This window comes from Stigmatopora argus, chromosome 10 (assembly GCF_051989625.1).
Source record: "Stigmatopora argus isolate UIUO_Sarg chromosome 10, RoL_Sarg_1.0, whole genome shotgun sequence".
In the NCBI taxonomy this organism is placed as follows: Eukaryota; Metazoa; Chordata; class Actinopteri; order Syngnathiformes; family Syngnathidae; genus Stigmatopora; species Stigmatopora argus.
In genome coordinates, this window is record NC_135396.1 from 16070732 (window position 1) to 16085246 (window position 14515).

Genomic DNA, 14515 nt, shown 5'->3' on the forward strand with positions numbered 1-14515 from the left:
AGTGTTACCACAGTGACCGCAAATTGAAGCTGCAGATCCATGAAGGAGGCTGTGCTTGTTTTCCATTGCAAGCTTTGTCTTTAATGGAGTTTGAGGGCACACAGAGTTTTCTTAAATCTCGGTCCAAACATATGTACACTTATGCTTAGAATTTTAATTTCACTATAAATGTAGTTGATAAAGCGTTAAATTTAAATCTTTTTAATTTAACACGAAGCTGTATGACTGGAAAATGGAGGATAGAAGGTTATTTTGAGCCTGCTGGCATCTAATTATGTTGCTACTGTTGATTTTTCTGCCTGTCACTATTCTGTGCATCACTGGCATAGGGCAATCCATCTATCCATTCAAAAGAGGTTTTCCAACCACTGCGCTGCGGGTGTGCCGCAGGAAATGATCTGCCAAGAAGTCAGACATTGTAATATTCAGGGATAAAAATCTTAATATTACAAGTTTATTATGCTGTTGTATTCATGTTGAAAATATTGGATGATAAAAACTTTATATTGTTAATATAGGCGACAATTTTACTCTTTTTTTAAGTTTTAAAGACTTTCAGCTGGTGGTGTGACTTGAGTTCTTTGCAATGCAAAATGTGTGCCGCAGCTCAAAAAGGCTGGGAAACATTTATGTAGTGGTTCATGCGCCTGACTTAAGTGTGAGCAACATGGGATAAGACTGACTGGCGACCAATTGAGGGTGTAGTCTGTCTATTTCCTCAAAGTCAACTGGGATAGGCTCCAGCGACCCTCATAAGGTTATGCAGTGTTGAAAATGAATGTATTAATGAATCTTAGTTGGGTCGGGTTTGATTCTGCACATGTGCGTAATGTGTAGTGAAGTCACACTGAACAGCTGGTGTTCTGACAAGTTGGGCTACCTCGTCGAAGTAAGTTCCTCGTTGCTCTGTCATATCCCAAAATTATGCATGGTAAGGTAAGAATTGATTAAACTCTCAAAATTTAATGTACTTGCCTGAATGGTTATTTATCTGCTTGTGACCTAACATTGGCTGGCAACCAATTCAGGATGTACCCTGCCTACTGCCCACATTTATCTGGACTAGGTTCCAGTACCCCCACGACTCTTGTGAGCACAAGAGGCATGGAAGGTTAATGGAAATCTGAACAAGCATTTCATAGTGATGTGTTTTAAATAGGTTGGCAGTCTGCCTTTACTGTGGGTCATGCAAGCAGGTGGACTTCTTTGATGAAATATAGATTAAAGCTATGAAGTGAAGTTGTGAACTTTTTTTATCCTTGTACCCTGAAGTGCCATGTACTGTAGGTGTGTCACAGATGAAGAGACTGATGCAAACACACAGGGGAAGTAAGTGGGTGGACTACTTTCAAGGGTATTTTTTTGTCATTTCCTGCACGGTCTCTTTCCAGCAGATCTCCATCGATAATTTTGGGAACCTTTGACGCTTTGTTATTTATTTATGCAACGTTCAATTTTGTTTTTAGCTTTGTTTCAAAACATCTATATTTATGTTGATAATATGATGTTAGGCTTTTGTAGTTTAACTTTGATGATGATTTACTATGTATCATGTATGTCAATTAATAATTCACAGGTTTTTTCATAGTTTGGCCAGGAGTGAGACTTATACTTGTGAACGACGTATATGTGAAATTATTAAAGAGATACCCAACTAAAACAACAATTTGATTGTATATTGTGCCGCTCACGAAACAGTGAGTGACCACTTGGACATTAATATTGTCAGCAGAAAAACAGGCTTAAATTCACTTCCACATACAATGACAAATAATGGCTGGTCATTAACTCAAAAGCTTGCACAATCACAGTCTAATTGCAAAACTAAAATGGTGGCATGCCAACCAACTAATTAGCATAACTTGCAAATAATGAAAAACTGGGACAGTAACTGAAGAAAAAATTATCACAGGACATGAACTTTATTGGGCGGCCCGGCGGATGAGTGGTTAGCGTCTCGGCCTCACAGTGGGGAACCAGGGTTCAAATCCAGGTTGGTCCACTTGTGTGGCGTTTGCATGTTCTCCCCGGGCCGGCGTGGGTTTTCTCGAGGTATTTGTTTTGGATCGTGTCTTTATTGAATTGAATACAAACAACAGCACGTAGCATTATGGGTAGAACTGAGAACATGCTACAATGATGAACCACTAGATGTCGCTAACTGCTCACTATACAGTACTATAATCTGTAACAGTATTCCAGTTTCCTCCCACATTCCTAAGACATGCATGGTAGGCTGATTAGACACTCTAAATTATTCTAGGTATGAGTGTGAGCGTGAATGGTTGTTTGTCTCCTTGTGCCCTGCGATTGGCCGGCCACCAATTCAGGGTGTCCCCTGCCTCTGGCCCGAAGTCAGCTGGGATAGGCTCCAGCACCCCCCGCAACCCTAGTGAGGATAAAGCGGTTCAGAAAATGAGATGAGATGAACTTTATTGACATTCCTAGGTGGGAGGCATGAGGCAGTTCTATCAACACAATGAAACACAAGACCAGCCAATGAAAGTAAAGGCGGTAGATGAGTTTTCATTTGCAGTCCCCCTTCAAAGTACGTGGGCCCCTACAGACACCCAGCTCAATGGGGGGTCTCACTAAATGAGTTCCCTGCACATAATCTTATGTTTATTTTATACGCCCCTCTCACTGAACAACGTCACCGGAAAACCCTCTTGGCTAAAGCCCGGGTGCAACCGTAACCTCAGTATCCCCCTAAATTCCGCCCCTGTCAAGTGGCATAGAAGGATTTAGAAAGATAATTTAAAATTAGGTCATTTAGACAAATAACAAAGTAAATACATTCTTAAAATTCTGAATACATGGGTTTAGGATTTAAATTGAAGTAATTTAGGCACATAAAATACAGATAACACTGTCGCAGGAATATGAGGAGTTTGACATATAGTCCCCTCCCTATATTTCAACAGTGACCCTGGAGCCCAGGTGCCTAGTCACATCCTGAAAAAGAATATAAATCGCTGCACACACGCATCTGCATTGCTCATCCATCCTCGATAATTAAAGTTCCTTATTACACACTCGGAGTACCAAAACATTAGCCGAGTCACAGCTAATGTTTCGGCTATTTCTCGGATGGGTTCCAAACCTCATCACTCTGCCCCTGGTCAGTTTTGTTTCCAGATTTGTAATTGCCATCTTTCTCCCACCACTCCTTCTTTTCCTCTTCTGAATAAACGAAACACGGCATCACTTCGATGGCAGCGTTTTTGTGTTAAATATGTAAGTTATTTAGCCATGTTTCGCCGCATCAACTTGTGGGCTTTTCAGTCACTCATCACGCAGCTCCTCTGCAACTCCCTTCCTTAAGCGCAGCGTTTCTCTCATTTTATTTTTTGGACAGTAGAACATTCATATCTTTTTCATTTGTGAGCAGAGCATTGAGAAATTTCATTGGACTAACTAAACCAACGTCCAAAAACCAACAAATGGGCCGCGTAAAGTATCGCTAATACTTTCCATAACTTTTTTCTTCTTTTTAAATTTCTTTTTTTTTTTTTTTTTTTTTTAGCTTCGCTGGCCCAAAAATTGGTGTCGGCCAATCCATCCATGCTCTTTAGAATGTGATTCATAATCCGTTGTAATTTTTTTTTCTTTGTTATAATACGTTTTTTGGCTTGAGGGATTTATACTCTTGAGCGATTCGTATTCCCAAAAATATGGTATGTATGCAAATATACAAACACAAAAACAATTCACGCACACAGTGTTAATGTGTATGTAATGTGTACTGACTACTTATCTATGTTGACTACTTATTTATGTTGACTACTTATTATTGACTACGATTTTAAGGCAATTTTAAGGGTACAGCTTATACGGGGAGGTGGTCAATATGCGAGAAAATACGGTACTTATATTGACTACTTATTTATGTATTACTTATTTATTATTTATTTGTGCATTTAATCTTGAAACTATAAATCTCATTACACTTGTATAATGAGAATAAAGGCATTTAATTCAATTTGGATGTTTCACTAAATTAACATGGTGTTTCCAAGATGAAAATTAGATTTTTATTTTCATATATGATCATCTGAATTTTTTCGCATATGAAACTTTTCATATCGCAGGCCTACATGCGCCCTCTCAAACAGCCCGATGGGGGCTCAATTGTTGACCCGCTGCTGGTGGATGAGATGTTCTACCAAATCCCAGAGATCTTGGAGCACCACGAGCACTTCCTGGAACAGGTAGATGGATGCGTCAACCAGTGGCACGAAAGACAGACTGTTGGACACCTCCTTACTCAATCCGTGAGTATAACTGGCTATAATTGATGCCATTTAGCACCAGTTCAACTCATCTTTTTAATGTCTTAATGTTAAAATTGATATATTTTGGGGGGTATCATAAAGGGCATAATACAGACGCTCCCCTACGTACGAACAATGTTCCCTCTAATTTTTCGTTGGTCTGGGCAGAAAGACAACCTCCCTGAGCGCACTGAGTACCAGTGTGAGCGATATCATCGGTACTCGGATGATTCGCCTAAAGACGTTTCGCCGACGGACGTTTGACAGACGGGCAGGTCGCCGAATGGACGTTCGGCCGAACGGAGGTTTCGCCGAAACGGGATTTGCGCGCTCGCCCCGCCCCCGGATCGTGTGTGTACAAGTTTTTCAACCTCGGCCCGTTAGGATTTTTAATCCGGCCCGCCGCCTGCGTTGTCCAAATTATAGTAAAAATCAATGATTAATTTCCCTTTGCCACTCATCACTCTCAATTTATTAGTCTACCATCAATGGCAGCCCGGGAATAAGCACTCTTGGGCGGGCATGGCAGCCCGGGAATAAGCACTCTTGGGCGGGCAGATATAGCAGAACCGAGCCGTAAAATGACAGCAATCGGGTCAAATCCATCTTGAAACAGCATTTAATGATTAAATACAAATACTGTAGCTCTTTGGACATTAGAACCGAGCCCAGGGAAGTGAATTCCTCGGTAAAATGTCGCGATGGAGGCAAAAAAACGTCAATATACGTCCATTCGCCAAACGGTTCAAAATGCTCTCAAATTCGGTCAAATCCAGCCAAAAACAGCGTTTAATGATTAAACACAAATACTGGAGCTCTTTGGAAATTAGAACCGAGCCCAGGGAAGTGAATTCCTCGGTAAAATGTTGCGATGATGTCGCGATGGAGGCAAAAAAACGTCCATATACGTCCATTCGCCAAATGGCTCAAAATGCTCTCAAATTCAGTCAAATCCATCTGAAAACAGCATTTAATGATTAAATACAAATACTAGTATTTGTATTTAATCATTAAACTAACAAATACTAGTATTTGTATTTAATCATTAAACGCTGTTTGAACGAACGTTCATTCAGCGACCTGTCCGTCTGTCAAACGTCCGTCGGCGAAACGTCTTTAGGCGAATAATCCGGTCACGAGATCATCATTGCTCGCTATGGGCACACCAGTATCACACCTACCACAAGCAGGTGCATGTCAATGTTCCCTCTAATTTTTCATGTAAAACATGCTGTAAAACACGAAAAACATAAGAGTGGACAGAGCTACTGCCACTGGCTGGCACTTAAACGGCGCCATCATGGGGAAAGGGGTAAAAAAAAAAAATACTGCGCGCCATATGATTGCTGCTGCGCAGAGAAGACGAGAGTAGTGCGCAATTGCGCACGCGCGCAGCTTAGAGGGAACATTGCTTACGAACGAGTTACGTTCCGAGCGATTGTTCGTAAAGTGAATTTGTGCGTAAGTTGCTTCAGTGCTATATTTTGTATTATAATTTATGTTTAAGGCCTATATAAGTATATTGAAGGTTTATATAAGTATGTTTAAGGCTTGTATAAGTATCACACAGTATTTACATGTACGTAATAAGATAAATAAAATGAAGTTTAACTTACTTTTGGAAGATGTACTCGATGCTTAAGGAGATGATGGAGGAGGAGGAGGAGGAGGAGGAAGAGGAGGATTTTATATCATGAGAGGGTCTCCTCTGTAACTTCAATGTAGGAAGAAGTTGAGGGTCGAGGAGAAGAAGATGAGGGTTGATGAGTATCTTCCTTGGAGGATTTACTAGAAACTGGCCGAAAGAAGCGATCTAACGACGATTGCACAGTTTTCTTATTTTTTCATCATAAATGATGACGGAGCACTGTATGGCATCATTCAATTGATTTGCAACCTTTGTGCAACGTTCAATATTTGGGTCTTGCTGCTCGAAGAGTGCGATGAGTTTCGTCTCAAATTTCGACAGGCATTTCTTCCTCCTCCTCGACACATTGCGGACCCTCCTCCTTCTCACAGCGCCAAGCGTCGGTATTAGCGGCGGAAAGAAGCACTACTCGGAAAAAGGCGCGCAATACAAAATCTAACTTACGAACTTACAGCATCTCTTTCCGAACATTTTTCGACATATGCCATATTCGCAGACATGTTCGTATGTACCGTTGTTCGCAACTCGAATGTTCGTAAGTAGGGGCGCGTCTGTACTCTTAATTTGCCAGAAAAATCTTTGAATTAATGTAATTAAATTCATGATGACATTGTATTCATTAGAAACATTAAAGTCACAAATGTGTGTTGGCCACATCTGTCCACTCTTATAAATTTTCATTTTGTCATGTGTCTGATTTTTTTTTTCCTTTGTCATTTTTTTATTTTGTTTTCAGTGTTTGAATACAGAGCATGAGCAGGGCTCCTTAAAAAGGGTTTATTTTACAAAAAGTAAACAGGTCAACCCTATATACGTGCTTACTTGGTCTCTCTATCTCTCCCTATTCTTGGAGAGAAAACATGTCAGGGTAATTTGTGTGATTATGTTGTGTCCACAAAAATACATTTTGTCTGAACTCATTTTTAAAATAACAAGCAAATGGTTTTTCAAATCAAAAGGCATCAGAAGGTAGTTCAAATCTCTTCTGTGTATCATATTTTCTACATTTTTGAATGCACACAAACCATGGTGTCCTCTTTTTCTTTACCTCAGTTTTCCAAAGAGACTCTGGCAAATACGTATTCAGCCTACATTGACAACTTTCTGAATGCCAAGGATGCCGTAAGAATTGCAAAGGAGGCCAAACCAGCTTTTCACAAATTTTTGGAGGTAATTGTAAAGCCAGTGAAAGTTTACTGCTGTTGTTATTGTTGTTTTTTAAAGGGATATTTTCATTATTTTTTATCTATATGTTGGAAATTGGTGAAACATATTTCTGCAACAAATGGCAAATAATAAGAGATGCACTAAAAAATTGTTGACTGAAAACTTCCAGCTGAAATGTGACTAAAAATGTGGTTTAGTGCACTTGAGCTGTGAATGAGGATGTGTTGGCTCGATCAGCAACTGCGACACTGACTCTGCCACCTTTAGGTCTTATCTATGTTTCCCCTTTCATTCTTATTATTTTTATTTATTCATTACAGGCAGTTCTATTCGCAAAGACCTGCACCAAAGCTAAAACTGGGGGTACCGATTTTTCCAGTTTTGGAAACTGATTTCCGCTTCTGCAGAACTCCATGCTGACTAAACTATGAGCTAGCACAACTAAAGGATTCCTTCAATGGCCACTCCAAGAAAAAGAGCTTCTAAATGATCCCTTTAATTACAATCTGTAAACAAAAATAACAGCGAGAGAACACCAAAAAAAAATTAAAAATTGGCGGGGGGCTGGCTGTCTTAGAATAAATAGCCGATTAGTATTGCGATATTGAAAATACTTTTTAATCTATGGTGGGTAAAATTAAACATATAATGTTGTTTTTAATCTTCTTTTACGTTGTGCATTGTTGAAATGTACGCTATTTTACGGACTATAAGTCGCATCTGAGGATAAGTCACACTAGCCAAAAAGTGCTAAATGAAAAGGAAAAAAACATTAATTGCACTGGAGTAGAATACGCATTTTTTTAGGGAAATATATATGATTAAATTCAATTCAAAGAACAGACGTCACATAAAATTTTCATATTGTAGAACAATAAAACTAATATCTAGCTCACCACCTGCCCTGGGGTCCGCTCGCTCACGAGGCCTTTTTAAAGCTATATTTTACAGCATATTTTTTAAGTTTTTTAAATTTTAAGTACCTGGGTGTTCACCTCAACAACAAACTAGACTGGTCCACAAACATAGATGCCCTGTACAAAAGGGGCCAGAGCCGCCTCTACCTACTGAGGACTCTACGGTGCTTTGGAGTGTGCAGGACACTGTTGAGGACTTTCTACGACACTGTGGTGGCATCTACAGTGTTTTATGCAGTGCTCTGTTGGGGATGCGGGATCACGGAGAGGGACAGGAACAGGCTGAATAAGCTGGTCAGGAGGGCCAGCTCTGTTCTGGGCTGTCCTCTGGACTCTGTGGAGGAAGTGGGAGAGCGGAGAATGCTGACCAGGATGATGTCCATCATGGACAGCACCTCCCACCTCCTGCATGAGTCTGTGGAGTCCCTCCGAAGCTCCTTTAGCAATAGACTGCGGCACCCTCATTGCAGGAAGGAGCGCTTCCGCAGATCCTTCCTCCCATCAGTTGTCAGGCTCTTTAACAAAAAATGGCTGAGTGTTAAGACCTACCGTATGCATGCATGTATATTTATGTGTATGTATGTATGTATATATTTGCTAAGCAACACGCTTATTTATTTATATATTTATTCATGTATTTATTTATTAACTTACTTATTACCTATCTATTTATGTCTAAAATGCCCTTCCTATTCCTGCATCCTCACCCTCTTGCTACTGTGACAACGGAATTTCCCGAATACGGGATGAATAAAGTTATCCAATCCAATATACCGCTATAAGATGCATTTGGCCCCTCGTTCCTCTCCACACTCGGTTAGTGTCCAAGATATTTCTGACAACCTCACTCCGTACTCCATCAGTAAGATATTGTAACAAATCGGGTTCTAATGTGAAAGTTGTGTATTCCTACTGTTCCTGAATTCACCGTGGGAGTGAGCAGAGAGAGCTTCAAAATACGTGGAGAAGAGTTGGACGGAGGTTTTTCTTGTTTTTTTCAAATCTGAATAAATGATTAAAAACCTGACAAACCCGGTGACGTTGTTGCCAATGTTACATTATATTTTAGCATTGCTCCTCTCTGTACTCAGTTAGTGTCCATCTAACATGGAGTTCAGATCAATTCAGTTTTTTTTTTAATGATTTCTCTTTTTTGTGATTGTATCAACACGTGCTATACCTCACAACTGTGTTGGTTCATCCAAGGATGTTCCTACATCTTTACAGAAATGGAGAATGTTGGCAATTGTCAGGAGTGTACCTGTCAACTTCGGCCAAATGCTCCCCTTATTAATGATTGCGATTCCCCTTATTAAGCGATAAAACCGTACAAATGCAACGTGGCACATATTGACTCACATAGGGCGCACTTAAGAATCTAAAATTTTCCCCAAAGTAGACGGGGTGCCCAATCAGTATTCACCAAATTCAAGATTCTGTAGATGGCGCTGTATGATGCTGACTGTCTGGGTACATTGCTTGCTGACTTGCTAAAAAGGCGGACGTGTGAAAGGGGAATGCAAATGTGCATATCATGCTTAAAGCATGACTATTAGCAGTCAACGATGACTTTTTCGTCTGCTACCAGTGACCGAGACGATCCAGATTAGAGTTGAAATGGGTAAAACGAGAGCGGTTTTACAAAAACACAAAAAAAGTTGTTATATGGCGTACAGAATTTGAAATGATCCAAAAACTTATAAAATACGTGTATGTGTACAAGTTCTCGATATGTCAAAGAAACAGAACACTTACGCTGCCACCTTGCTCAAGAAGAATGAGACTATTAATAAGACATCTTCCATCACTTTTAGTAAGACAGCAAAGAGGGTTGTTAGATCTCACAATAAGACTTTCCTCTGTGTGGAAGCTACTTTAGCCATATGTACAGCCGACTGCCAAAAGAAGAAATAGCCTTGGATCAGTTCTTTGAACCTATCTGTACGGCTAAAGTTTAAGTATGACAAAAAAATGTCCACTGAATGCCAATGTAAATTACTACATGCTATACATAGTACAACAGGCATAGCGTGCCCTCTTGTGGTGTACTGTAAAAATATCAGGTGGAATGTTATATAATGTGTGAAAAATTTCACACATAAGACGCATTGGAGTATAAATCCCACCCCCGGCCAAACAAAAAAAATGCGATTTATAATCCCTAAAATACAGTAATATTAATTGAAGATGGTAGAGCTGTGAACTTTGCATTCCCTCATATCCCTTATGTTTCCCTTTCCACAGCAAAACATGCGTGAGAACAAAGAGAAGCAGGCCCTGGGTGACCTGATGATCAAACCGGTACAGAGGATACCCCGATATGAGCTTTTAGTCAAGGTGCATTCTCTCGCAAGATAATTCCAGTTGCATGCATCACATTGTCTGTTTGGCAAAATTTGATATGGCGTATAATGTGTATAGGACCTTCTGAAACACACCGCGGATGACCACCCGGACCACTCCTTCCTGTTGGATGCACAGAGGGACATTAAGCGGCTGGCAGAAAAGATTAATAAAGGACGTCGGTCAGCTGAGGAAGCAGAGAGAGAGGCCAGGGTCATCCAAGAGATTGAAGCACACATAGAGGGAGTTGAGCATGTGAGATATTTATAGTTTACCTACATATTAAAATGTTTGCCTATAACTGATCTCGTATGTCAAGGTATCACTGGATATGTATATATATATATATATATATATATATATATATATATATATATATATATATATATATATATATATACATATATGTATATATATATATGTATGTATATGTATATATATATATATGTATATATATATACATATATATGTATATGTATATATATATGTATGTATATATATATATATGTATGTATATGTATATATATATATGTATATATATATACATATATATGTATATGTATATATATATGTATATATATACATATATATGTATATATATACATATATGTATATATATATGTATGTATATGTATATATATATACATATGTATATATATGTATATATATACATATATATACATATATACACATATATATATATATATATATATATATATATATATATATATATATATATATATATATATATATACATATATACACACACACATATATATATATATATATATATGCCTGTAATTGTCAACATGGGTAAACCTCAATGATGAGAGACAAAATGTGGAAGGGAAAAAACCCAGAAAATCACATTGTTCGATTTTTAAAGAATTTATTTGCAAATCATGGTGGAAAATAAGCAATGGTCAATACCAAAAGTTCATCTCAATACTTAATGTACCCTTTGTTGGCAATAACGGAGGCCAAACGTTTTCTGTAACTCTTCACAAGCTTTTCACACACTTTTGCTGGTATTTTGGCCCATTCCTCCATGCAGATCTCCTCTAGAGCAGTGATGTTCTGGGGCTGTGGTTGGGCAACACGGACTTTCAACTCCCTCCACAGATTTCCTATGGGGTTGAGATCTGGAGACTGGCTAGGCCACTCCAGGACCTTAAAATGCTTCTTACGAAGCCACCCCTTTGTTGCCCTGGCTGTGTTTGGATCATTGTCATGCTGAAAGACCGAGCCATGTCTCATCTTCAATGTGCTTGCTGATGGAAGGAGATTTTCACTCAACATTTCTCGATACATGACCCCAATCATTCTTTCCTTTACACAGATCAGTCGTCCTGGTCCCTTTGCAGAAAAACTGCCCCAAAGCATGATGTTTCCACCCCCATGTTCTTCGGATGCAATTCAGTATTCTTTCTCCTCCAAACACGAGAACCTGTGTCTCTACCAAAAAGTTCTATTTTGGTTTCATTTGACCATAACACATTCTCCCAGTCCTCTTCTGGATCCTCTAAATGCTCTCTAGCGAACCGCAGACGGGCCTGTTTGTGTACTGGCTTCAGCAGGGGGACACGTCTGGCAGTGCAGGATTTGAGTCCCTGGCGGCGCATTGTGTTACTGATAGTAGCCTTTGTTTCTGTGGTCCCAGCTCTCCTTCGGCCATTCACAGGTCCCCTGTGTTGTTCTGGGATTTTTGCTCACCGTTCTTGTTATCATTTTGACGCCACAGGATGAGATCTTGCATGGAGGCCCAGATCGAGGGAGATTAGCAGTGGTCTTGTATGTCTTCCATTTTCTAATAATTGCTCCCACAGTTGATTTCTTTACAGCATTTTTCCTATAACAGATTCAGTCCTCCCAGCCTGGTGCAGGTCTACATTCTTGCCTCTGGTGTCCCCATGTTGACAATTACAGGCCTCTCTAATCTTTTCAAGTAGGAGAACTTGCACAATTGGTGGTTGACTAAATACTTATTTTCCCCAATGTGTGTGTGTGTGTGTGTGTGTGTGTGTATATATATATATATATATATATATATATATATATATATATATATATATATATATATATATATATATATATACATACATATATATATACATACATATATGCATTTATACAAATATACGGATATACATATATATACATACCTTTCTCTTTTCTCTATGTTTTTAGATATTGAATCCACAAAGGAAGTTCATTCGGCAGGAGATGGTTATGGAAGCGGTAGGAATTGTGTTTTTTAATTACGTTGTATGTGTTTGCCCTCTGTAATTTTTCTCGAAAAGTACTCCATGAACAAGTTACACATTACAAAAAACAAATCAGCACAATCTATCATATGTATTTTGCAAACCCAAATTGTCGTGCAAGACTAACCGAGATTGTTTTTCTTGCAGAAGACAGTGGGTGGGAAAAAGGACCGATCTCTCTTTCTCTTCAGTGATCTGATCATCTGCACAACACTTAAGAGGAAGTCTGGATCATTGAGACGCAGCTCCATGAGCCTGTATGAGTTTAAAGACACATGCACAAGCACTCAGCTCTCTTGTTTGGTAGAGTAGCAATTTCCGCCATATAACACTAAACAGAATTAACGTTGAAGGGAAAAGACAAGAGCTTTTACAAATAAACTTCATGTGAAATATGATTTCTCAAAGGCTTTTAATATGAAAATCACAAATTTCTAGATATGATAAGGGACTTTAAAAAAAAATTGTGTCCTGCAATTGGCTGGCCACCAATTCAGGGTATGCCCCGCCTGGTGCCCTAAGTTAGCTGTTAAAGGCTCCAGCAAGTAGTAAGAAATTGGCCCCGCACTTATAGTTTCCATGCTCTTGCAACGTGTTTACATCTTTTACTTTTTCCGTTTTAGACACAGACGAAGCCCGCTTCACTTTTTGACTATTTAATAATAATAATAATAATCGGACATAGGCCCTGTCGTCATTATGAACAACACAAAAAAGCCTACTTGTCATCACACGCAGAAACTGCGTGTGACGAAATTGGTGGTGCTTCTCCATAAGCTGCGTTTAACAGGCAGGAGAATCTAATGTACTCGTGTTTTATTGGCTAAAAAATTTATAAATGTATGATGACAGCTCATTTGCAATTTTCTAGGAAAGATGGGCTTTTATGTACGTTTTTCTCCACTATTGAAGTTTCTGAAAATGCAAAATATATTTATATGTTTACACACTTTTTTCAAATTGCTAAACAAGGTTCTTTTCAACTGGAATGCATTTGATCAAAATCTTTTTTATTAACAAATGTAAGAATTATTATATTATAAACAAAACTTATAATTATTATAATATACACTTCATTAGTAAATTAAAATGATGAAAATATCCCTCGGTCTAATCTACAACAGGATTATACTACGTACAGTCATACCTTTACTTAAAAAATTAATTGGTTCGAGAAATTTTTTTGTGACTTGAAAATTTCGTAAGCAGAGAAATACTTTATATGTAAAGTCTCTAATTCGTTCCAGTCCTCACACAACTACCAACTAAACCCTTTAAAATTGGTCAAAATGTCCCAATTTTTAAAGAAAGATGTGATAAACACACAAAAATGAGAGAAAATTATCAGAAAATTATGTATTAATGTCACAAAATGAATAACAAGTACATCTACAAAATCTACCCGTGTTGAAAGGCATGAGAAAAAAAAGAAAGGTACCGGGATGCAACATAGAGATAGCAGCACACAAACCAATGAACACACATCTAATAATACCACACGAACACAGAAACACACATCTAATACACACAGCATTAAGAATTCAAACAACATTAATCAACAACGAGCATTAACGTTTTATGATTTCTTTGAAATGTAATTTTACACCCATTTTATAAGTCACCACTGGTTCTTACCTGCTTCTGCAGTGCTCCATTGACTTGTGTCCCGGCATTTTCTTCTCCTCAGCTGTGATGAATGTGCGACGGGGCATCTTCTTCCAGAAGAGCACAGTCTCGTCGCAATTAAAAACTTGCTGTGGAACGTAGTTATCCTTCACAAGTTGTTCGAATGTTTTTATGAATTCTTCTGGCGCCTCGTTGTTGGCACTCGCTGCCTTACTATGCCGGACGACAGTCCTTTTCTTAAATGTTTCAAACCAGCCACGCCAGTCACGGTATGCT

At 38.7% G+C, this 14515-nt stretch overlaps 1 protein-coding gene across 3 annotated transcripts in view; it reads left to right on the plus strand.

Moving 5' to 3' along the window:
- The window catches only part of arhgef17 (Rho guanine nucleotide exchange factor (GEF) 17), a 103600-nt gene that overhangs the window by 62065 nt on the left and 27020 nt on the right, over window positions 1–14515 (plus strand). For 2 of the 3 annotated variants that reach the window (XM_077611276.1, XM_077611274.1), the window contains 6 exons: window positions 4092–4274; window positions 6976–7092; window positions 10251–10343; window positions 10428–10604; window positions 12537–12587; window positions 12761–12870. In XM_077611276.1, coding sequence (XP_077467402.1) covers window positions 4092–4274; window positions 6976–7092; window positions 10251–10343; window positions 10428–10604; window positions 12537–12587; window positions 12761–12870 — 731 coding nt within the window. The remainder of the gene's footprint in view (window positions 1–4091; window positions 4275–6975; window positions 7093–10250; window positions 10344–10427; window positions 10605–12536; window positions 12588–12760; window positions 12871–14515) is intronic. The other variant, XM_077611275.1, reaches the window with a different exon arrangement.